Raw genomic sequence first — 25,581 nt, forward strand, 5'->3', positions numbered from 1 at the left:
TGTGGACAAGTTGATAGAACTTGGATAACTAGCCTTGAATCATTTTCTGAATCTAGAAGAAATGAAATAATGTTGTGCCATTTTAGGTTGGGTCATATTAACTTTCAGTATTTGAAGTATTTATTTCAAAATTTATTCAAAAATAAAAATCCATTTTGTTTTCAGTGTGATATCTATCAAATTACAAAACATCATCATGCATCATTACCTATACAACCTTACAAGTCTTTTAAACCCTTCACTCTTGTTTTTGGTGATGTTTAGGGTCCATATAACAATTTCTAGAAAAAAAATGGTTCATAACACTAATTGACGATAATACACATGTTTATTTGGTTTATTTACTCAAAGAAAAATCCAATGGTGAAAATTTTTTTAAATTTTTTTACACTATGGTAGAAACTCAGTTTCAAGAAAAAAAAAAGTGTTTAGAAGTGATAATGGAAATGAGTATTTCAACAAAATTTTAGGCACATATTTCTTAGAAAAGAGGATTATACATCAAAGATCTTGTATTGACACTCCACAACAAAATGGAGCGGTAGAAAGGAAAAATAAACATCTCTTGGAAGTAGCTAGGTCTTTAATGTTTACAACTAAAACACATAAATACTTGTGGGGGAAAGTTATTCTTACTATCACTTCTTAGATCAAGAGAATGCCCTCAAGAACTTTGAATTTTAAGATACCAAATGTTTAAAGAGTGTTTTCCAATGTCATGTTTAATCTTTGATTTACCTCTTAAAATTTTCAATTGTGTTGCCTTTGAACATGTGCATAATCATCATCATAGTAAGTTGAACCCACGAGCTATGAAATGTGTTTTTCTTGGATATTTTCCAACACAAAAAGGGTATCGTTGTTTTGATAAAATAAAAAAAAAAAATTGTTACCATGAATGTCACATTTTTTAAAGCTTAAAGGTTTTTTAATGCTCTTCTTCATGGGGATAATGGTTATGAAGACTCGTTACTTGAATGAGAAAAGAATGACATGGTTTTTGGTAGAAAATCTTTCATAGTAATCTTTCATACATATAGATTCCAAATCCTATCAAAATAGGATTATAATTTTAATTTCTTGAAAGAAATCCCATTTAATTTTTCATCTAATAAATGATTTTTTTTAAATCACCAATCATAACACAGTCCAACTTTTAGAAGTTGTGTTCAATAACAATTCCTCTATTTCTCTCTCTCTATATAAAGACATTTTTTTTTTGTTTTGTTAAAAGCAAAGTTTTTTCAATTTTCTATTGTTTAGACTTTTATACCTTGCTTTCTTAGATGCAAACCTATATATCTATGTATATATATATATATATATATATTAAATTTACAAACTTTAAAAAAAAAAAATTTGAAACACACATATATAGGGTCTCATAAGACCAACCAAGGATTGTAAATTTTTTTATAAATTCAAGAGTTTGTCATCAATAATTTTTGTGAGCATTGGTTTCCAACTACCAACACTCTACATACTACCATAGGTGAGATTTTTATCCTTCTTTGGGACTTATACAAAATTATTACCCATCATGAGATGTTTTATGATAAAGTGGTTCTTAGTGTTGAAGAGTTGTTTAACGATAGAAGAGAGTCTTCACTTCCATCAAGTTGTTGACATTTTTTTTTGGCTTATTATTAATTTTTTCACAAACAAAAGACAAGCTAGTGAAGATTACTTCATGGCTTGACTTTTGGTATAAAGACACAAAAATATATGAGAAACCATCGAATAAAAGTACTAGAAACAAGGTACAATGACCAAAGGACACTTATAATCCTTCTAGAAATATTATTAAACCTACTCCACCATGTACTTGGTGGGACTGGGAAGTAGTTGATAATATTGGCATAGCTAAGAAAGACATGGATGAGAGATATTTAGTTGCTTTCCATGCATGTTAATTGCAAGTTTGTTCTTCTTATAAAGATTATTACTTCGATTCGTCCTAAGGTTTTCAAGGTGGCTAGTCAAATGGCTAAAGGGCATTCATTTTGCCTTGCAGTCCTTGTGTTCAACATTTATAAAAGGTTAGTTGAATTACCAATTTTTCTAAAAGCTTAAATTTATAGGATTTAAGCCCACAATGTATATCATGTTTTTCAACACCCTCTCACTTGTAGTCTTTATTTTAGGATTATGCATGTGCTTAATAAATTAGGTAGATAAACATATGGTGGTAAGGTTTGAACACTAGAACTCCCACCAAACAAGGTTCACATACCATGTTGAACAACCAATTTTCCTAAAAACTTAAACTTGTAGAATTTAGGCTTATAACGTATATCCTGCTCTTCAACAAGATTGAATGAGATTATGAACTCCTCACATCCTGAGTATAGTGCATGTATCTTCCCTATCCATTATTTGTACGGTTGATAGAGTCATTACTTCAATACCAACTTCCTTTCTTTGACATGGGACCATTTTCCATGAATGACTAGTTGTGTTGGGGCATTTGTTGCTAAATATTTTGATAATTCAAGCACAAGATTTGATAATATATTGCAAGGATATGATATTAAACCCTTTAGTACCATAAAATCAAGAATGAGTAGACTTAATTGGTGACACGTCTTTCTTTGGTTGGTCAAATGTCTTCCTTTTTAATAAGTATTCACTTGAGTTATTTAAACTTAAGACTAGGTAATTATCAAATGATCCAACTATATAGTTCTGATCACTTTAGTAAGCAGTTTGGCTTCCCTCATGATATACTTGGGATGTTCAAGAAAATCCCTAGTCACGGTACTTTGTTAAAAGTGTATAAATATTGGGGGTTATGCACTAGACTACAAACTAACTCTATATTCACTATACTTTACTATCATAGTCATGAGAAATTCTTGATTACAAAGCTTATGCTTATTAGTGGTTCAAATTGCATGATTTGAAAAAGTGCTTAAGAAATGTCTAAGTTAGATATTTCTATGAAAAGAAATGCTTAAGAAATAGTCAACGATTTATTTTTAAAAAAAGTGCTCAAGAAATATCTATTCAACAACATCCTAACCTTGTTCAATAGCAACCCTTAAAGATTAGAAAGTATAGCACAAATGCCAAAGTTAGATATTCCTATGAAAAAAAGTACTCAAGAAAATTTCAATGAGGTTTTCCATGATGATTGCATCGACGTTACCTCAAGGATTTCCTTTACATGCTTAGGTGGTAATCGTTAAGCTGATTCTACCACACACATAGAGAAAGGGATGTTTATGCTCTACAATGTTTATCCTCTCTTAATGCACTAGATGAAAACTCACAGGATGTTAGTGAGTGTCAGACTAAGTGTCATTTTGTGCATTGTGATGTGCATTGTGATGAGACCAACTCCTATCCACTTGACATGAATATCTTTTTTTTTAAGATGTGGTGATTTTGGCTCAATTAATGCAACTTGAAGTTAAAGATTGTTTTTTTTTTTAATCTTTATTCTATTAGTGTTAACAAAATGATTTCTTTATTTCAACAAAAGAGTAATGACTTACCTTCAAAAGATGTGACAGGACTATGCACTAAGATCAACTTGTTGACAATAATGTTGTGACTGAGAAACAATCTCCTTGAACCCCATCGTACAAAAGGACGGGGATTTTGTTACTCCTCACACTATTTTTATTTAAATGAGATATCAAGGTACAATATTTGGAAAAAATAACACAAAATGGGTTAACCCTTGTAGCTATTGTAGATTTGACTACAACGCAACATTCTATTATTGCCAATGACTCACCACTCCAAATTACTTTATGCGATGTCAATAATTCATTTAATGTAAAGCAAATCATTTTAACGATAGAATATTAAAAAAGATATTAAAAAGGAATATTTAAGAATATATGAAGACCTTCCATTATTGAAAGGAAAATTTAAGGAGGTTTTTACTATCATCTCAAATATTGGAGCAGACCATTCATCATTGTAGAAAAGAGTTGAAAAACTTATGATTTATGTCGGTTGTTATGACTCAATAAGACATGTTTATTCCTTAAAAATAACTTTAGTCGTCCAACAACACTGCTTAGCTACTGTTAACTCCCAACTCATTCATGTTTATATTACCAAGGGTGAAGAAATAAAATGAAATCAACCTTTGAGAGTTTACTTAACTACTATTGAGAAAAGACAAGAAATACTCAAACATGAACTAGAATAGTTAAATTCACAAATGAAAAGATTTCAAGATTTCATTCAAGCCAGTGATGAGCAACTTATTTGTAAGCAAAAGGAGATTTCTTGTCTGAAGGAAGTGCAAGTCACCATTGCATGTACTCCTGTGTTGACTGATATTGATACTTAGATTTATGTTCATAAAGAAATAATCAAGTCATACCTTAACTCATTTTTTTTTTTAATAAAAAAAACTTTTGCCAAAATTAATTTTTAGTCTTGCATATTTTTTCTTTTCAAATATGTCATACATAGTTTAAGCTCTTACAAGCCAATAACATGATAAAGCTCAAACATAATAATGCTTTATGAATTTGTAAATGATAGGTTAACTCTTAATCCATCTTCAACAATAATTTTTAGGCACCATTTGTGTATAATTCTTGGATCACAAAAATCCATCCCATTTGGATGTAAATTTATTGCCAGTCTTGTGAATAGTGAATGGATCTACATATACTAAGAACTAAATGACCAATTTGGAATGATCGAGGATGGACTTTTTGTTAAAAGCTCTAAACGGTTGAGAATTCTAAATATTGATATTTGAGTGGGAATAGCAATGATGGATCTACACATAATGAGAACTAAATCATCAATTTGGACTGCCCAAGGATGAACTTTTTTGTTAAATGCTTAAGAGAATCGAGCTTGGTAGCATTTTATATGTTGTTGAGCTTCAAGTCACTCTCATTTAATGCTTCTAACTCTTGAAGATGTAATCACACATTCTCTTCATTTGTTAGCCTTTTCGTATTGCAATTCTTAATGAATAAATTTGACACACCAAAGGTAACATTACTTATACTCCAAACACAAAAGAGTATGAGATTCCTTGTGTGGGTGTTTAATATGTTGTTCAACATGCCAAAAGTGTTTCACTAACTCTCTTATGCTAGTCCTTCTTTGACTTACTAATGATCTTCTTTAATAGATTATAAAGGGTCTTATTGAATGTTTCTGCCAAGAGCTTAATACATTGAAGAATTATGTTTTTCAAGTCAAACTTCTCACAAAGATTGTTCATCAAGCTATTAGAGAAACACTACAAACTATTCGTTTTGATGTATCATGACAGTCCATATCGATAGATGATATTGTTTCTAATAAAGTTCCACATAGTTTCATTTTTTACTTCTTTGAATGGTATTGCTTTTACCCACTTTGTGAAGCAAGCTATTGTTGCTAATATGTGTGAATGTCCTACAAAAGATTTAGGGGTGTGGACCTGACTACATCAAGGTCCCATGCATCAAGTATCCAAAAAGCAATTATAAGGTGGAGTGGCATAGGAATTTGGTGTATAAAGTTTGCATGGCACTAACATGCTTGATTTTTCTTAGCATAATTCATGAAATCTTTAACAATGGTTGGTTAGTAATAACCCATCATTTTGTTCCAAAGTAGAGTTTAGGACCAGATTGGTGAGCACCACAAATCCCAAAATGAGCTTTTTCAATTACTTAAATCACATTTTTTTTTCTCCTAAGTAACAAGTAACACTTTATCAAAAGAACGTCCATAAACTATTTCTTTATAACAACTAAAGTAAGGTGCATGATGACATTTATTTCAATAGTCAATTTTCCCTAGGAGCAACATTATTCATACTTAACAATGGCCACTCATGAAGCACTAAGGGTGGAGATGCCAAAGCCACCAAAGCCATATATGTCTTTAATGGCAACCGAGATGCTAAGAGGTTAGATAACTTCATATGGAACACGAAATAGTATTTTGAGGCAATATTATTGACTGATGAGGTGACTAAGGTGTAGACTATGACCCTCTCCTCACTGATATTGGTACTCTATGATGACGCTAGAAGTTTGCCGATGTAGAGAAAAACACTTGCAACATCGACATATGAGATGAATTTGAGAAAAAGATCAATAGATAATTCTATCCCAAAGATGTGGCTTATCTAACAACAAAACACATAAAGTGTCTCAAGCACGTGAGCTCAATCCATGAGTATGTCAATGAATCCTCTACACTCATGCTTGAGATCCCTAACATAACAGAGAAGGGGTTATTATTGGACTTCATAGATAACCTACAAATTTGGACTAAGCATGAGTTTAGGCACTATGGTAACCATAGCACAACCTTAACATTATTGGAGTCCTTAGTGGTTTTTCTAAGTCAAAGCCCTTAAAGGGTAACCATGCTAAAGGAAAGGAAAACAAAGAGGGTCGAAAGGTTGCACTGTTGTCAAATAAGGGTAAAACAAGACTTCTAACGATAAAGAAGGCAAGGGCAAAGACAAACAAAATGAGTTTGTGCTTAAGGCCAATTGCTTCCATGTGATGGATTGCATTGAGCGCTAGATTTCCATAAGAGGAAGGCCCCTAATGTCATGATCAGTGAGAAAAAGAAAGAGAGGGATGCATAAGTAGGGTCGATGCAACTCTTAAATGCCCTCAAGGCAAAATTGATGCCTATGATACCTCATAACAAATGGTTGATGTAAGTAAAGGCCCATGTGAATGGGAAGCCCACCAAGATCATGGTGAACACATGTATCACTCATAACTTTTATCTCTTTAGATGAGACAAAGAGACTATAGCTCTAAGCATCTAATAAGGAGGATGACTTAAGGCAGACAACTTTATTGTAAAGCCATTATAAGATTAAATGCATCGAGTGGTTGTATGCATTGGTCTATAAGAACACAAGATCGACTTCACAACGTCACTAACAAATGACTTTAACATGGTGTTTAGGTAGACTTCCTAAGAAAAGTCCAGGCCACTATCATTCTTATACTCATGGCCATCTAAAAAGAAAAGAAAGCCCTGCGTAATCCCTATAGTCACCAAAGATATGCCTAACACCCATTATTGTCAACCATGCAAGTAAAAACGGGGTTAAAGAATAAGCAGGTGACCTACTTAGCTACACTTAGAAATAAAAAGGAAGATACCATAAGGGAATCCATGCTTAAGGAGATTAAGGGAGTCCTTAAAGATTTTAACGATGTGATGACACTAAAGCTACCAAGAAACTCCCACCAAGTAAAGAGGGGAATCATAAGATTAAGTTAGAGCTGGGAGCTAGGCCCTTTGCCATGCAACCTTATAGGATGACATCACTTGAGCTAAAGGAGCTAAGAAGACAATTAAAGGAGTTTTCTTCATCCAATGGTCTAAATCTCCTTATAGTGTGTCAATATTCTTCCAAAAGAAATATGAGGATCCCTAAGCAAAGAACAAATATCCAATTTTACTTATTGTTTTAATGAACTTAATAGAACAAGGGATTTCACAAAACTAGACTTGAGATTAGACTACTACCAAGTAAGGATTGTTAAGGGAATGAGTCTAAGACAACATGCATAACTCAATATAATTCTTATAAGTTCTTAGTGATGCCCTTCAAGCTAATCTATGCACTAACTACGCTCTACACATTGATGAACAAGATCTTCCATCCATACTTGGATAATATTGTGGTAGTGTACCTAGACAACATTGTTGCCTACAACAGCACCCTAAAAGAACCTGCAAAGCACTTAAAGAAGGTTTTTAAAGTCTTAAGGCAGAATGAGCTTTATGTAAAAAATAATAATAATAATAATAAATAAAAATAAATCAAAAATGTTCATTTGCTAAGAAAGAGGTGTGCTTCTTTAGACATAAAATAAAGGATGACAAACTAATGATAGATGAAAACAAGATAAAAGCCATCCGGGATTGGGACTCGCCTACATAAGTACCTCAATTAAGGTCTCCTTGGCTTAGTAAATTACTCTCCATGATTCATTAAGGGCTACTTAACGAGGATACCTTTATTCATCAATCTAGTAAAAAAAAAATGAGGTGTGGGATTAGGATAATAAATGTCAACAAACCTTTGAAGATTTGAAGAATGTTGTGATAGAGGAACTGTTGTTGACACTACTCAACCATAGCAAAGTATTCGAAGTGCACATAGATGTAAGACAAACATATCATAGCCTTTAAGAGTCGCAAGCTTAATGACACAAAAAGGTGATATATAATGCAAAAGAAGGAAATGACGACTATAGTTCATTGATTGTGCACTTGGAGGCACTACTTGTTAGGGTCACATTTCATAGTGAAGATTGACCAAACATAGAAGAAATTAAGACCTAAACAAGCAAGGTGGCAAGAATTTTTTGCATAGTTGGACATTGGAGTACAAGCCATGAATTGCTAATCATGTGGTTGAAGCCTTAAGCCATAAAGCAAAGCTAGCATCAATGAGTAGTAAGCCTTAAGGAGAGTTAATGATGAAACTTATAAATAAAGGTTTACAACATGACACATTGGTTAAGAGGAATGATGAAAATATTGGTAAACGCGGATATATCAATAAGATAGAAATTGTTCAAAAATCACAAAAATATTTGAAAAAACATTAAAAAAAATGATAAAATAAGCAAGAATACATATATTAAAATTATTTTGTAAGTTAATAACATAGATATGATCAAGGATAATATTTATCAAAAATTTTTAGAAAAATTAGCTTGAATTCCTTTAATATATTTATATTCATTTATTTAAAAAAAATTAAAAACTATTTTTATTAAAACATGTTTTATTATATTTTAAATAAAAAATTAAATCAATTTATATAAAATATTTTATTTAAGATTTAATTTCTAAAATTTTCTTACGAATTTGTGGTGACAACTTTTTTCTATTAATATTTAAATAACTAAAATTATTAAAAATTGTATTAATAATTTATTTTATTAAATTAATTTTAATTTATAAAATATTAGAACTTCACCACTTTTTTTATATTTTAACAAATTTTTAATAAATTTATATTTTTTATATTTTAAAATAAAAACATTTAAAAATAAATAAAATTAAAAGAATAAATATAAAAAAATTAAAAAGTGAAGTGATAGTAATTTTTAAAAATAGGATAAATGAGATAAATATAAAAAAAATTAAAACAAAGGATAATATTAAATAAAAGGTTTATATAAAATTAAAATAAAAATAAATTAGAAAAAATAATTTTAAAAAAAACACAGATTTAAAAAAAACTGGCATTTTTTTTTAATAAATCGTCGATTTATTGAAAAAATCAACGATTTTTTGTCAACACTCTACCTCCACACGCGCATATTCTTTACTTTCGATTTTTCACCGAAAAATCGGTCATTAACCAATCGCCAGAATCTCTGATTTTTTGCCAAAATTTCTCTCGACCGATAATTAGTAGCCGATTTTTCAATCCATGGTTAAGAATAATCACCTAAAACTATAAAAGAAAGACCAAACAATTTTGGGTGGAGGATGACCTACTAAATGCGAAAAGAAAATTACTCTAGGTGCCTAAATGGGGTGACTAAAGAATGAATTTAACTAAGGAGTATCATGGTACCAATTGGGTTGGACACCCTAGAGTCGTTATGTTATTGGCCTTATATGTAGGATAAGGTTGAGGCCTATGTTAGAACTTGTCTTAAGTACCAACAAAAAAAGGTGTAACAACATTTTCCTAGAGGGCTATTAAAGCCACTACACATCCAAAGTGCTCATGGGAAAGCGCTACTATGGACTTCATCATTAGATTGCCTAAGTCAAAGGGATATAGATCTATTATTGTGGTAGTAGACAAGTTCTTTGTGTATGCCACTTTCATAGTACCTCCTATAGAATATACCACTAAGGAGACAACAAGGTTATTCCTGAAGCAGGTAGTCAAATATTAAGGATTGACAAAACACATTATCAATGATTGTGACCTATATTTCACTACAAAGTTGTGGACAAAGCTCTTTAAGATGATGGGTTTAGAGTTTCACTTCTCTACAAGTTTTCACCCACCAATAGATAGACAGACAAAAAAAGTGAGCATTTTGCTAGAACAATACTTGAGGCAGTTTGTGAGTGCCAACCAAAGGGATTGGACTAAGTTAATGATTGTATGCCAATTCTCTTATATTGTACGAAGAAGTGAAGCCACTAACAAGAATTCATTTGAGTTTGGTGCCTCACATACTAATGATAGGCTACATGGGAAGGAGTTTTATAGTTTTCAAATTTGCTAAGGGGTGATAGAGCAAGGTGATAGAGCAAGTTGATATAGCTTGCTCAGACTTGGATAAGTTTGCCAAGAGAATGAAAAAGTGGGTTGATAAGAAGACGTAACACACTAAGTATCAAGTTAGAGAGTTAGTGCTTATCAAACTATTTCCTCAACAAATCAAGTCCCTAAGGCTAGTGCACAAGGGACTTGTCAGGAGATATGAAGGCCACTTCCCTATACCTAGGAAAGTTGGCAAGGTGTCTTTATCGAGTCAAGCTACCTCCAAGGTTGAAGATCCATTTTGTCTTCCATATAGGTTACTTGAAGTTATACCATGAAAACATGGACGATCTAAGCTACAAGATATTAAAAAGGGCATATCAAATAGGGTGTTTATAGTCGTTGTAACCTCATACTATAGGGAACCATAATACATCATCACAAACCAAGTTAACAAGAGATATAAGGTACCTCTAGCAATGGAATACTTAGTTAAGTCGAAGAGACTACCAAAAAGCAAAGTAAACCTCAGAGGATAAGAAAGCAAAAACATCATTGCAAACCTAGTCTTCAAGAGACATGGGATACCTTCTGCAATGGACTACTCAATTAAGTGGAACAAACTACTAGAAGCGAAGAAATCATTTAGGCTTAGGAGCAAATTGAGAGATTCTGAGTAGAAGAAACAATGAGGATGTGTGTAGCATTGGGTAAGAAAAATGTCACACCCTACTCAAATGTTCCCTCACTTAGTCTTATAAAGGAATATGGAGCTTCTAGAGAGACCTAGAATCATCTGCATATCTTTATAAGGGAATGAGAGATAATGAAGTTGTGTAGAGAATTCTAGAGAATGTTTAATAACTCTTGTACATAGCTTCCATGTAGTAGGTTTTAAAGAATTCTAGATCTAGATTTGTGAGAAACCTTCAAGTGTTCTAGAGAGTTCCTTGACACTTATTAATTCATAGGTGATGGCTCCATTTGGCTAAGGCACAAGAGCTTCTAAATAATGTAAAATGTCTTTGAATAATCAAAGCTTCTACTCTTCCAAAATTTTCAAGTGTTATTTCCTTTATCCACCAAACACTTGAGAGTTTCTAAGCATTGTAAAGGGTATTTTAATAATCAAAGCTTTAATTCTTTCAAATTCTTCAAGTGTTTACTTTCATTATTCACCAAAAACTTGAAAACTTCTAAGCATTGTAAAGTGTCTTTAAGTAATTAAAAACTTCTATTGATCTAAACTCTTCAAATATTGCTTCCTTTATGTGTCTCTAGTTTTTAAGTCAAGTATCATTGCTTAGTCTAGTGAGCTAAGTTCGGGGAATATTGACTTAGTAACTTCAAATATCTTAAGTTGTCCAAGTGTTGTACATAAACTTAGGAAATATCTTAGTTTATGACATTATGCTCAAGTTTGCATTAGAAATACCAAGGAGATTTACCCCTTAAAACATTTGACGATAATGGACATTTTCTTATGTTAGGAGAAATTTGTTTCCTTGCTCCTAGAGAAACTAGAGTAAAATTTGTTTTCTTGCCCTTAGAAAAGCTAGAGTGATGATTGGTTGGCGTGTGTTGTGTTATTCTATAGGTATTAACGGATGAGCATGCACCAATGTATGTTAGTTTGGAGGCAAAGTAAATGTATTTGCTTTGCAAAGAGGGTCATTGGACAAATAGAAATATTTTGTGATGATGAGGTAGCGATAATTTTACCCTTCCCTTTCTACAAGTATGCAACTTGGTTCTTTGAAGCCGTTAACTTGGTGTATGGTGAAATTAGGAACTTTGGTCGAAGGACATGAGAGGTAGAAGAGTCTCATCCAATATGCCAAAAAATTGTACACACAAATACATGTTTTGATGATATTAAAATACAAGAAAATAACAAAGAAAATAATATGAGCACACTCCTCTATATTGATTTTGTTTTAATTAGATCTCATTGATATTGTTTTAAAGATGACAATCGCTACTCTTGATTGAATTAATCAAGAACAAGTAGGCTTGATTTTGACTTTTCTTACTTTTTTTTCCCTTTTTTTTTTTTCGTTTTTATGAAAATTTTCTTATTGGGAACTTTTCTACATTTTTTGCCTTTATCACTTTTTTTTTTTCTCTCTCTTTTGGTTTTTAAAATCTATCAAAGAGAATCATGGATAAGGAGGTGAATTTTGTAGTGATTTCAAGAATACAAATAATTTAGTTAACTTTTAAATTTAAGTTTTCATCTTTCTCTAAGACTCTAACCATGACATGATATGAGATGTGTCACAAGATAGATTTGGGACCACCATTATTATTATTTTTAGTTTTGTAAACCAAATATTTTTTAAAAAAATTAAATTTAAATTTAATGTTTTATCCTTTCCTAACCATCACAGAACACGTGTCACAAGATTCAGGACCACCATTATCATTTATATTTCGTGTGTGTTTACAGCAATAGTTCTTGATATTTGTTGTATTTAAAAATATATCATATTATAATTTTAATTCAATCTAACATCCTAAGTAACTTGCCACAAAAATAAATAAATAAATAAATAAATAATAGTAAAATAAAATAAAAAACAATAATACTACATACAAGAAAAAGAAAAATCAAACTGCAGATAAAGGAGACGGTGCATAATATATCAAGAAGGACGATGACATAAATGCACACTCAATTCATGCGTACCATATTTGAGCCCAAAGAGTTTTAACAGATAAGTATGTACTACAGAGTCTGAAAAGTCTAATCTACACATCTGAGCCTAGAGAGCTATAAGAGAAGCTAAAAGCCAGCTTCTCGTAAAAAACGTGTGGATACAATTAGCTAATCATAGGACCGGCAGCACAGGATCATCTCCATTACAGGTCATAACTGACATCAAGGGACCTGTGCTTAAACTAGGTTAGAGTTGTATACTCTTTTAACATATCCATGAGCAAGCGCTTCACGTTTTGTCAGGACGAAAGATTGACGAGTCACTGTGATCTTTGAAGATCATTGTAAGGAAACGCCATGTAGAAGAGCAAAGCTGGGAGAAAACATCTCCAAGCAAGAGACCGAAATCTCAAACACAGATGGCGTAAAACAGAGGTTAATTTGAACAAAGGTCATCTTCTAAGAGAAAAGCACAAGTCAGTTATATATATATATATATCTAGGAGTGAGTACCTATTGCCACTACAGAATTCGTAAAGCCTGCCTCTGGCGGAGAAGATGATCAGAGCAAGATCAACGTCACACAGAATGGATAGTTCGTGAGCTTTCTTCATCATTCCGTTTCGTCGCTTTGAGAAAGTCACCTGCCGATTGCTCTTGTTCTCGATACGTTTCAGCTGGAACTTTCCTCTCCCCATTTCTCTCTCGGACGGAGAAACAAATTTTGTGGGTTGTGGCCGTTATGTAGGAGATTCAGGGTTTTTTCTACGGGAAGGAGCTGAGCTTCATCGCCACCGAGCTTTGAAAGAAGGGGTTGCATATCCGGGTGTATATTCTCATTTCTCATTGAACCGCGGCTTGCTTTATGAAACGATGCGTTTTGGGCCCCACTGGATGCCCTGCTGCAAAAGGTGACTTCCGCACGCTGCTTTTGGGTGGCCATTCTCACCTTCAGACGTGTCCTAGTGAATTGACGAAATCGGGTAGTTGATATTTTCCTCGATTAACGTACCTACCTTTTTATTTCATTATTGAATTTGAAGTTTAAACGCATTTAAATTATAAAAATGAGCATTAAAAAATTAATATATACTTTTATTTATTTAATTTTTATATATAAAAAAAAAGAAATAAAATGGGTTTTAAAATTTTTGAAAATAATTTATTAATAAAAGTTATGCTTAATTTTTTTTATTATCAAAATCCCAAAAATATGCATGTCATCTATTTTCATTGGCTATTAAAGTGATCAATAAAGATAACGGGTATAAAACTAATTTCATATAATATGGATGAAAATAATTTAGGTTATATTGGGTAAGTGATTTGTAAAATAACTTTTTATCCTCCAAAATTTTAAAAATAAAAATAAACACTTTTGATAATAAAAAAAATGAAAAATAATTTGGTGTGATTCAAAATAAAAATAAAAATAAAATAATGCAAGAGCATTACGTTTGATAAATAGTTTAAAACATATTTAAAAATATAATAGATATGTTAACAATATTTTTCAAAAACACTTGTTGAAAAATGTGTTAGAATATATTTGACAAGTGTTTCTAATCTTTTTAATACTTGAAAATTTTTATCTTTGATAATAATTTTAGAAAATATTTCTTATTTTTTTAACATTTGAAAATTTGTCTTTCAAGTATTAAAGATGATAGAAATATTTCTTAAAATTACTATCAAATATACTCTTAGAGTTTATTCGACAGTGATTTTAAGAAACATTTATAACATTTTTAACACTTTAATTTTTTTATTATTCAAATATTAAAAATATTATAAACGTTTCCTATAATTTCTATGAAACTTAAAGTGTGTTTGATAATAATTATGGGAAGTGTTTTTAATCTTTTTAATACTTGAAAATTTTCATTTTCAAGTATTAAAAATGTTATAAACACTTGTCAAAATCACTATTAAACACATTTTTAAAGAGCCAGTTGGATAATGATTTTAAGAAGCGTTTATAACATTTTTAACACTTGAAATTTTTTATCATTCAAGTGTTAAAAATACTAAAAACATTTTCTAAAATCACTACCAAACACACTAAGAGTCAACTTGGTAGTTATTATAGGAATCACTTTTAAAATTTTTAATACTTAAAAATTTTTATCATTCAAATGTTAGAAACGCTTTCTAGAATAGCTTTCAAACGCACTATAAGAGTCCATTTGGTAATGATTCTAGGAAGTGCTTTTAATATTTTTAATACTTGAAAATTTTCATTATTCAAGTGTTAGAAATGTTAAAAACACTTTTTAGAATCACTTTCAAATGCACTCTAAAAGTCCGTTTAATAGTAATTCTAAGAAGTGCTTTTAATATTTTTATTACTTTAAATTTTTCATCATTTAAGTGTTAAAAATGTTAAAAATGTTTTCTAAAATCACTCTCAAATGCACTTTAAAAGTCTATCTGTAAGTGATTTTAAAAAATGTTTTTAATTAAAAAAAAATTAAATTATATATTTGGTACATTTTAGTGAACAATTTTACAAATATGAAAAATTATTTTTAGTATTGAAAAAACACTTGCATTGTTTTTCGGAGAAACACTTATAGTTGATTCTCCTAAAAATACTTTTAGAAAAAACATTTTCACTAAAATAATTTTATATTATTCAAAATAAAAATAAAAATAATGCTTTTTAAAAATAATTAAAAATAAAGTATTACACATAATAAATATTTTAAAATATAAAAGATATGTTGAGAACATCCCAAGTTCTCAAACATATTTTTGTGCTCAAAATATCATAAAACAAGTTCTATTTTTGAAATCATTTTAAAAAACACTTCCCAAAAAAAATGTTAAAGCATGTTTGACGATAAATTTTAAAAATGTTTTTAGTCTAAAAAACGTTTTTAAAAAAATTAGAAGTTTGATAAATCTTAGGAAACACTTTTCAAAATTTAAAAAATATTGAAAAATTACTTATAAAAACACTATTCTAAAAACATTTTGACTAGAAATATTATCAAACACTTAAGTGATATATTTAGTGTTTTTTTATTTTTAAAATTAGAAAATAACAGTAATTTTAAATAATGCAAAAAATATAAAAGTTTATATTAAAAATTAATAATTTTTAAAATTATTTAAAATTTTGAAGTATAAATTTTTTTACTATTTTAAAATTTAAAATTCTTAAAATAATATTTAAAAATATAACATAATTTTCTATTTTTTTGTATAAAATATTTTAATTTTAAAAATAGAAAATATATCTAAACAAACGTTTATGTGTAAAATTCTGTATTTTTTAAACGAAAATAGTGAAAAAGACCTGCAATTAAACAAATTATTCTAAAAAAAAAAAGGAAAGAAAGAGGTGGGGAGGGTCCACGAAGAAAGTTGGCGCATGTAGTGGTCCATTTGCAACGTTATGGGACGTCGATGTCAGAGGGAGATAGTAAGTGTCACATCGTAACACGTGGGGACGATCTGAGGCATCCCGATTGTTGGCCTTGTCACTCCGACGATTAAAGTTATCTTGTTTGATAAAAAAGAAATAGAAGAATTATGTTTTAAGCACCGACTTTGAAATTGTTGCACTTCTGTACCTCTCTTTTGGGCATTCCGACACAAAATCCAGAATAACTATTCCCAAGGGCCCAAAAAGTAATTAACGAAAGTGTCCAAAAATAGTAGTTATCCAAATCGTCCCCTCTTTGCCACTCTCTCGTCTCATTGCGTCACCCTTAAATTTTAAACTCATCCTTCGATTTATTTAAATTTCAGATTTCTCCCATTAAAGTGAATACCCAAAAAAATTTCTACTCACCTCATCTCACTCTCTTCATTGTTTTTGTTTCATTATTTATTTATTTTTAATGGTTTTTTACTTTATAATTAAAAATTCACACAAATTTTGTCTACTTTAAAATGAATATTAAATTATAATAAATATATATAAAAATAAATAGAGAACAATTATTTCATTAAATAATACAATGACAAATTTGGTACATGATAATTATAATTCTAAATATAAATAATAATAATAATAATAATTAGACAAATGGACTTAAAATCACGGGATATTTAATGCCTTTGTTTTGTTAAAAAAGCATAATAAATTTTAAAAATAATTTAAAACTCAAAAATTATATGAATTATTATGAAACTTTACAATAAATCAATTCAAAACATCATAATAATAATTTTAGAACAAATATTAAAAATAATTTAAATAAAATAGTATTACTAGTCATGATTTATCAATTTATTATTATTATTATTATTACTACTAATAGAGTAAAATATTATGATATTGTGCTTTTAGATTTTTCGAGACATTCTTACACATTCTTGGTGGGTAGCTGCTTAAGGTAGAGTACCATTTTCCTAACTCCAAATTATATTTGACGCTCCCACCGGACAAAAACCATGTCAGAGAGGTGAACTGAGTTTCTGAGATGCTTTGTATTCTTGATAGGCATGTGACCTTCATAAAGGTCTCTGCAGAGACAAAACAAAAGATGCAAGATATTAGAAACAGGAAGATATCGATTTTATTTTTACTTTTAATTTTAATTTTTTTTTAATGAATTTTAAGTCAAAGATGTGGGCAGACATGGATACCTGGGTTTTGTGCATGACAGTGATGATTTTGGTCTCTGTGTCACCGTCTTTCCTCTTTTGTTAGTAGCTGCTAGCCTGCTACTGCCCATGGAAATCCAAGACGATCTCTTCACGCGCTTCGAGGCATTGTGTCAGGTCAGAGAAAATTCAGCTAAGAAAGTACAGTGGAGGAGAATAAGATTAAGACGGCATTGTGTTGGGTCACAGAAAATTATGGAAAAGTGAAATATACAGAAAATCAAATATAATAAAATTAATTAGAAATGATGTATTTTTAAATTATTTAATTTTTATATAAAAAATTAAAATAAAATAAAGATGAAATAATATATAAAAATAATTTATTAATTTTAAATTAAATTAAATTTTTTTATTTAATTTTTTTCAAATTTTCTAAGAATGCATGATAACATTAAAAAAAAGGAAAGAAAGGTTATAATTATTTAGCCCATAAAACATTGGAAAAAATTATTCTAAAATTGAAAAAAAAAATCATATAAGGAATAGTATGATATTTATAAGGAATGTGATATTAGTATTATTTAAAAGGTGATGATTAAAATCCTGAAGTCATTAGAATTGGTATCATAAAGATCAGAATATTTTATGGTGTTATGAGCACATCGCGTAATGTTAAATATATTCCCAAATTAAGGAGTTTAATTTTTTAAGGGCTTTGAACACTTTAGGTTAAAATCTCATATATTTTGATTGATAAGACAATTTTAGATGGACTCACTTCATGAAAAGTCTTTTGCTAGTGTTAAAAAAGTTGTAAAAGATGAAATGAGCAACAAGATAATCAAGACTCTGTTTTTTGTTAAGAATACTGATTAGCACAGGGATGAGAGTAATTACAAAAAGAAATAAGGTTATGAACAAGGATGAAAATTTCGGTTTTTTTTCACCAAAATTTTGGTGAAATTTCGTGTTTCAGGGGTCAACGAAACGAAAGAGGGGGGCAAAATGTCAACGGAAGAAATATCCGTAAATTTCACCAAAAATCGAAGAAATTTCCTTTTGTTTCAGTTTATTTCGGCGATTATTTCGTCGATTTTTTCAAAAAATCGACACCTTGCACCTACTACTGATCCCACGGCTCCCAGCTTCCCCGCATTGATATGATGGTCCAGATTTGGTCCAAGCTTCAACGATCAATTTCATGTGCATCTAATGGTCCAAATTGAAGTTGGATGTGATCCAACGGCCAAAATTGAACCCCAACGGCTATGTGATGATCCAATGGTAAGATTTTGCCCAGATTTTGATCTAACGACCACTATTGTTTTCCAATAGTAATATAAGATTCCAATAACTATTTTGGCCCAATTTTTTTTTCTATAAATAGTTCATTTTTCACCAATTTCATCCACATTTCATATTTGACATGAACACATGGGTCAATCTCGAGTATCCTATCCATGTAAAGGCAATGGATAGGACTCAAGAGATATATGCATGACATGTTAGAATTTTTAACCAATATTATCGAAACTCAATGAGTTGGTACCAATATTGTCTCTAACAGCAAGATGGGGTTCCTTTATCTACCAATTCCATTGAACCATATAGATCTTCATTTTGGTACTAAAGGGTCATTGCAATATAATATGTATAAATTATTGATATTTAAATGAAATCAAGTTTTTCATGAAGCTTCATAATGAGTGTACAATTACAAAATTTACATTTTTTATCGACCGACATGATATAATTACATTTAATATTGCAAATTATATCATACATATATCAAATTCTTCAATAAAACAATTTTAAATTGTTTATTATATTTCTAATTACGTTGCTATGAGGTTTTTCGTATATTTCTATGAGTTTTGATCAAATTTTTGCATACGATTTTTTTTTTCAAAATATCCACCGATATTTATTCGATATATCCGTAAAATCAAGTTACCGATATATCCGTGATTATCAATATTTTCATCATTGGTTATGAAGAAGATAAATATAATTTCTCGAGTCTAAGTTTGACGAGAGTTTAAATTATGTGCATATTTATTCTCATTAATTATACAAGATTAAGAGAATTTGAGTCAAATGTAAAGTTTGTTGGGATTTAATTGAAATGATTTATTTTTTATTTTTAGAAAAGTGAATATTTATAGAGTTTATAGAACCAAGGTATGATGTATGCATGAAGCTCAAATATTAAATGATCAAAGCATTGAAAAGCTCACAATCATCATTATTCTTCCTATCAAATTAAGCTTTGCGGGAAATTGGGAGTAAATAACCTGATATCATTATTCAACATATGTGAGTTCAAAAGATGTTTACCAAAAGTTTTCACAACCGTTAAAGTTAGAGCACAAATAGGGGGGATTTTTCTCAATAGTACGGTAAATTAAAAAAGTTATGCTTAAATTACTGTAGTAGAAGAAGTTATTACAAATATACGGTAGTTTTTGCCACATAGGAGAGATGATTTGCCACTTAGGAGAGAGGAGAGAGGGTGAACGGATAATTTTTTTTTTAAAACCAAAATCATCTTTTCAAATTTCAAAAGTCAAAAGGGAAATCGTCTCTTCAAAAGACGAGTTCCATAAAAAAAAATAGTATTTAAAAAAATTCCCCATTTACAAGGGAACTCGTCTCTTCAAGAGACGAGTTCCATGAAAAAAAATATATATATTTTTTAAAAAATTCCCAAATTATTATTTAAAGAAAAAAAAAACAATTCCTCAAAGGAACTCGTCTCTTCAAGAGACGAGTTCCATGAAATATATATATATATTAAAAAAAATTCCCAAATTATTATTTAAAAAAAAAAAAAACAATTTCTCAAGGGAATCTCTTCAAGAGACGAGAAAATAAAAATATTTTTAAAAAAAAAAATTATCAAATTAAAAATAAAAAAATAAAAAAAATTCTCAAATTATTATTTAAAAAAAAAAAAATTCCTCAAGGGAACTCGTCTCTTGAAGAGACGAGTTCCCATGGGAAAATTTTTTTTTAAAAAAAAAAATATTTTTTTTTAACAAAAGAAACCCAAAAAAAAACAAAACAATTCCTCAAGGGAACTCGTCTCTTGAAGAGACGAGTTCCCATGGAAAAAAAATATTTAAAATTTTTTTTTAAATATTCCCAAATTAAAAAAAAAAAAAAAAAAAAAAAAAAAAACAATTCCAAGGGAACTCGTCTCTTGAAGGGACGAGTTCCCATGGGGAAAAAAAAAATTTTTTAAATGTTTTTTTTTTTTAATAATACCCAAATTATAAAAAAAAAAAAAAAAAAAAAAACCAATTCCAAGGGAACTCGTCTATTGAAGGGACGAGTTCCCATGGTGGAAAAAAAAATTTTTTTTTAAATGTTTTTTTTTTAATAATACCCAAATTAAAAAAAAAAAAAAAAAAAAAAAAAAAAAAAAAAAAAAAAAAAAACAATTCCAAGGGAACTCGTCTCTTGAAGGGACGAGTTCCCATGGGGGAAAATTTTTTTTTTTTTAAATTTTTTTTTTTTTTAATAATACCCAAATTAAAAAAAAAAAAAAAAAAAACAATTCCAAGGGAACTCGTCTCTTGAAGGGACGAGTTCCCATGGGGAAAATTTTTTTTTTTTTAAATGTTTTTTTTTAATAATACCCAAATTAAAAAAAAAAAAAAAAAAAAAAAAAAACAATTCCACAAGGAACGAGTTCCCATGGGGAAATTTTTTTTTAAAAATATTTTATTTTAAAAAAAATACCCAAATTAAAAAAGAAAAAAAAAAAAAACAATTCCTCATGGGAACTCGTCTCTTGAAGACGAGTTCCCAGGGGAGAAAAAATATATTTTAAATTTTTTTTTTTTAAATTCCCAAATTAAAAAAAAATAAAAAAAAAATCCTCAAGGGTCCATTATATATTTTTTTTAAAAAAAATTCCCAAATTATTATTAAAAAATATATATATATTTTTTTAAAAAATAACAAATTATAAAAAAATATATTAAAAAAAATTTCTTAATGTAACTCGTCTCTTTAAGACACGAGTTCCCATAAAAAAAAAATTCCTCAAGGGAACTCGTCTCTTAAGCATAACTTCTTCTAGACAGTAATTTAAGCATAACTTTTTTAATTTACCGTACTATTGAGAAAAATCCCAAATAAGGGATGGGGCCGCTGGCCAAAGAAAGAGGCATCAGACCCACAATTTCCCGAATACCATTATAAAGCAACTTTTTCGTATTAGATATTAAATATTGTACACATATTATTCCAGATGTGTAACATGTTACTCATGGGTCAGAAGAAAATATTTTATTTATTATATGATTGGGTGCTGTTTTATTGCCTGAATCAAGTGGAGCACCAGATGTTCTTCCTTTCTAGACTCTAAAAGAATTATTCTGTCTCCATGATTCACTGTCAGACTGTTGCAAAATTCCATGGATGAATTTCTTAATACTTGTTCTCAGGCTGTTGCATTGGATTCCCCCACAATACTTTCTCTCAGATAATTGCAAAGGGAATCAACCCACTAAAGAAAAAAAAAAAAAAAATTAAATATCGAACATTTAAAAAGAAAAAATAAAGGGAAAAAAAATTCGAGTTCTAGGAAGGGATATTCCTTTGTTCTGAGGCGTCCTTTTACATGAAAGAATTCAGGGCAAGCAAATAACTGTTTGGCTGCAAAAAGTCCTTTACTCACAAGAAAATTTATTCAAAAAGGGGCCAAATAAAAAAAAAAAAAAAATTGTACTGCTCCCAAATCTTGAACTGTTGATTTTCTTGGATTATTGGGGATCCTACTTTTTAAACTATTCTGTCCCCAGAAGCTTGCTTAAAGTGCTTTAAGGATGAGCTAATAATGATCAGTGAATATCAAGCTGAGTAACACTATTCAATTATATACTCACAGTGGAAAGAAACTAGCTGGCCATGGTGGTGAAGAAGTATATGCTAAATAAAAGCTTTCCATAAAGACTTAATGGTATAAAAACATATAAAAATGGATAACATGGAGTCCAGAGATGTTAGCCATTTTTTTTTTATGTATGTTAATGTTGGCTCTGACAATTCAGTATCGTGGTGTGAGTGAAGGTAAAGGGAAAAGTGAATGATTAAGAAAATTTTCTTATTTATCACAAGGATAATTACATGAAGGCAGTACTAAATTAACAAGAACTAAGCCTAGAGATACACGAAACAAAAATTAAGGAACCTTAATTCTCTAGACAAATTAACGTATCTTTTGGATGATTAATTATAATTTATTCAGAGAGGGCTACTGATCAGACTGCTCATGGAACTTGTTCTTCTTCTGCGTGTCTTAGGACTTCTTTGAGTTTACTCGATCAAGCTTGAAACGTTCTTGAACCACGGAGATGTAGTTTGCAGCCTTGGCATCCACACCTTCATCGCCGCCTGCACCATAGGTGCCGAACAGAGAGTCACGGCCATTCTCTGCTGGTATGATAAAGGCAACCTTCTGCTTTGGCTGGGGAATCACATATTCTTGGTCGACCACGAACCCCACGGAAGGAGCCAAAGGAGAAGTCTGGCTAGGCTTAACCTTGCTGCTATACTGGACGGTCGAGGAAGGCTTGGCTACCCGGTAGAAGGGCATCGCCAGCTTCCCCTTCATGAACCCTCTGCGCTTGCGGTTCGACTCCATTAATATTTACCTGCACTATTAGTCTATCTAGCTCTCAAAATCAGATGGTGTGCTCTTCGGCGTGGTGGAAAGTCCCTATATATAGTAGTTTGTAGGAGTACTGTAGTTTGTTGGAAAGAGTTTTGGATAGACATGAAACTATTAAATGGGATGTGGACCATATGGGCTAAATATCTAGAATCAAGATCTTTTTTTAAACTTGATTAATTCTCTGTATGGATTAGATATATATTCCAAGTATTTGTTTAGAAGTTTCAAACACTTTCTAGATATGGAGAACTTGGGGTCTCCAAAAGATTGTGGCTTTAACTTTAGAAATGATAGTATACTAGTATTATTTCGATATGCCTAAAAGATTTGAGCTAGCTATCTTTGATGCATATATACAGCTAGCTCTTATACCAATACGGAGAAATGAATAGCTTGAAAGTGTAAAGTGAAGCAGTCTCAGGAAAAGTGGCTTATCCGTTGGGCAGTATAGTGGTCCAACAGCACAAACACCTTGTTTCCTTTTCTGGGTCGGCCCTTGTTTAGGGACATATACGTGCCTTAGCAATGGTCTTGAAGACGGGCAAGGGGCGCCGCTTCTCTTGGCTACGTAGGAACCCCACAACCTCTTGCTCTTGCACTGGTCTTTACTCTTTTAGCCCCTTCACTAGGACCACATGATCTTTGAAAATCCTGTGCTATTTTCCGGCAGCAGGATCTCCTGTTTGCTCCTCTTGGGTGCGTTGGAGGGTGCTAAAATTTGACACCACTCATCAAATAAAGTTTGAACTTGACACATTTTTCAAGTACTTGGATTGGGTATAATAGTGTTTCAATCTAATTAATATTAAACTGCGTAATAAATAGATTGTTTTTTAGTTTATCAGTATACAAATTTGACTTGAATTAATCTATTGATAATTGTATTAATTAATCTTATTATAATGATAACCAATTTAATTCATATTTGGCTTATTTAAAATTTAATTTTGGATAAATAAATCAATTGAATCATAAACATATTAATTTGAAAAGTTAATCATATTGATTTAAGTAAAATCTAATTGCACCTAGTCATTAAATATATAGGACCACATTATTAAATTGGTTGTGTGATATATTGCTTGTTTAATAATCAAGTCTGGTTAATATTAATGTTTTTGACTCGATAATTATTCATGTCATGTTTGAATTGATCTATTTAATGTTATTATAGTGCATTGTATTAGTTCTTATCTTGATTTCACTCGAGTATAAATGATTCTTGTTTTATATTCTATATATTTGTATATATGGTACAAGAACTCTACCAAGAATATTAGAGCTTCTCATGGAAATTTATGTGAATATCTTTGTAAAGGTCAACATGGAGAAGTGTTATGAGATAAAGATGGATATGATACATATATAGAATAAATAAAGATATGAAAAAAGGTAAAAAAAATTCCCGACATGTTGAGAAATAAACATAAGATGTTTTAGTACTTAACAACCGTATCTATTTTTTTCTAATATTTATTATGGTATATTGAAATGATCATTCTCCTGCATCAATAAATATAATAATCAAGTATGATTGGTTGAATTACATTAAAATATTCTATATTTTTACATGGAGAGATTTTATATTTATATTATTATATTAAAAAATTGGGTATTGAAGTTTTTGTTAGGACAATGAGTGGTATTAGAGTAATTTTATTAATATAATATGTTTAAATTAAATAATTTCCATTATGATAGGCCTAAATTACTAGGCATAAGTTATTAGTTTTTTTTATTTATGATTAAAAATTTTGAAAATAATTTTGAATCATCGTGGTTTTTATATGAATTTGAGGTTTCAATTGATTTATAGGTCTTAATTAATTAACAAGGTAATTCTTATTAATAATAGAGAAAATAATACAATAGTCAAATCGCATTACACACAAATAGAAATAGCAAAAATCCTAAAAAATTACAGGAAAAAGGTTTTTCTCTCGTTTCTAAAAATTTTAAACATAATTAAAAAATTATTTATGTCCTTTATTTTTTTAAAAATAATTCATATGGGGCACTGTTGAGGGGGCTTGACTTGTAGGCAGCATCATGTTCTGATAATTTCGAACCAGAATGGTCCGTTTATGCTTTTACTTCATGACCATCATGACAAATCATAAACATCAAAGGATGAATACTTCAACCTCAACAAGATTGATCAACTTGTAAATTATTGATATAGAGTCAAAAATGCCTTCTTCAAGTCCATTATGTGCATAAGCAATATTCCAGTAACTAGGCACACTGAACAGTCAGAGAGGATTCAAGTTAACGAACTAAATAGTAAAAATAAATTCTAGAGGCATATTGGGCGGATAAGAATGGAGTCTTTTTCAATGCCTTCCACTCTCCCATGCAAGCATTTTCCAACAATATAGAGAATATAAAGTACTAGTTCTTATCCAGTTCTATACAACAACAGAAACTTCCAGAAAAAATATATACATCAGCACTTGTTCTATATCATGTGCTTATTCAAGCCGG

The 25,581-nt window shown here is 30.1% G+C and overlaps 2 protein-coding genes across 3 annotated transcripts in view; both read right to left on the reverse strand.

Moving 5' to 3' along the window:
• Nucleotides 1-13,692, reverse strand: part of LOC117930132 (truncated transcription factor CAULIFLOWER A-like) — a 28,567-nt gene extending 14,875 nt beyond the window's left edge. The window contains exon 1 of one of the 2 annotated variants that reach the window (XM_034850604.1): nucleotides 13,368-13,692. In XM_034850604.1, the coding sequence (XP_034706495.1) occupies nucleotides 13,368-13,552 (185 nt within the window). In that variant the 5' untranslated portion in view covers nucleotides 13,553-13,692. The remainder of the gene's footprint in view (nucleotides 1-13,367) is intronic. The other variant, XM_034850603.1, reaches the window with a different exon arrangement.
• An 8,814-nt stretch (nucleotides 13,693-22,506) lies between these two features.
• LOC117930922 lies at nucleotides 22,507-23,101 on the reverse strand. The gene has a single exon (XM_034851729.1). The coding sequence runs from the start codon at nucleotides 23,065-23,067 to the stop codon at nucleotides 22,723-22,725; it is 345 nt and encodes a 114-aa protein (XP_034707620.1). The 5' UTR covers nucleotides 23,068-23,101; the 3' UTR covers nucleotides 22,507-22,722.
• Between the last annotated feature and the right edge of the window lie 2,480 nt (nucleotides 23,102-25,581).

Source organism: Vitis riparia, chromosome 14 (genome assembly GCF_004353265.1).
Source record: "Vitis riparia cultivar Riparia Gloire de Montpellier isolate 1030 chromosome 14, EGFV_Vit.rip_1.0, whole genome shotgun sequence".
NCBI lineage: Eukaryota > Viridiplantae > Streptophyta > Magnoliopsida > Vitales > Vitaceae > Vitis > Vitis riparia.

Coding starts and splice junctions, on each gene's coding strand:
- LOC117930922 (XM_034851729.1), bottom strand. CDS start 23,067: ATGGAGTCGAACCGCAAGCGCAGAGGGTTCATGAAGGGGAAGCTGGCG.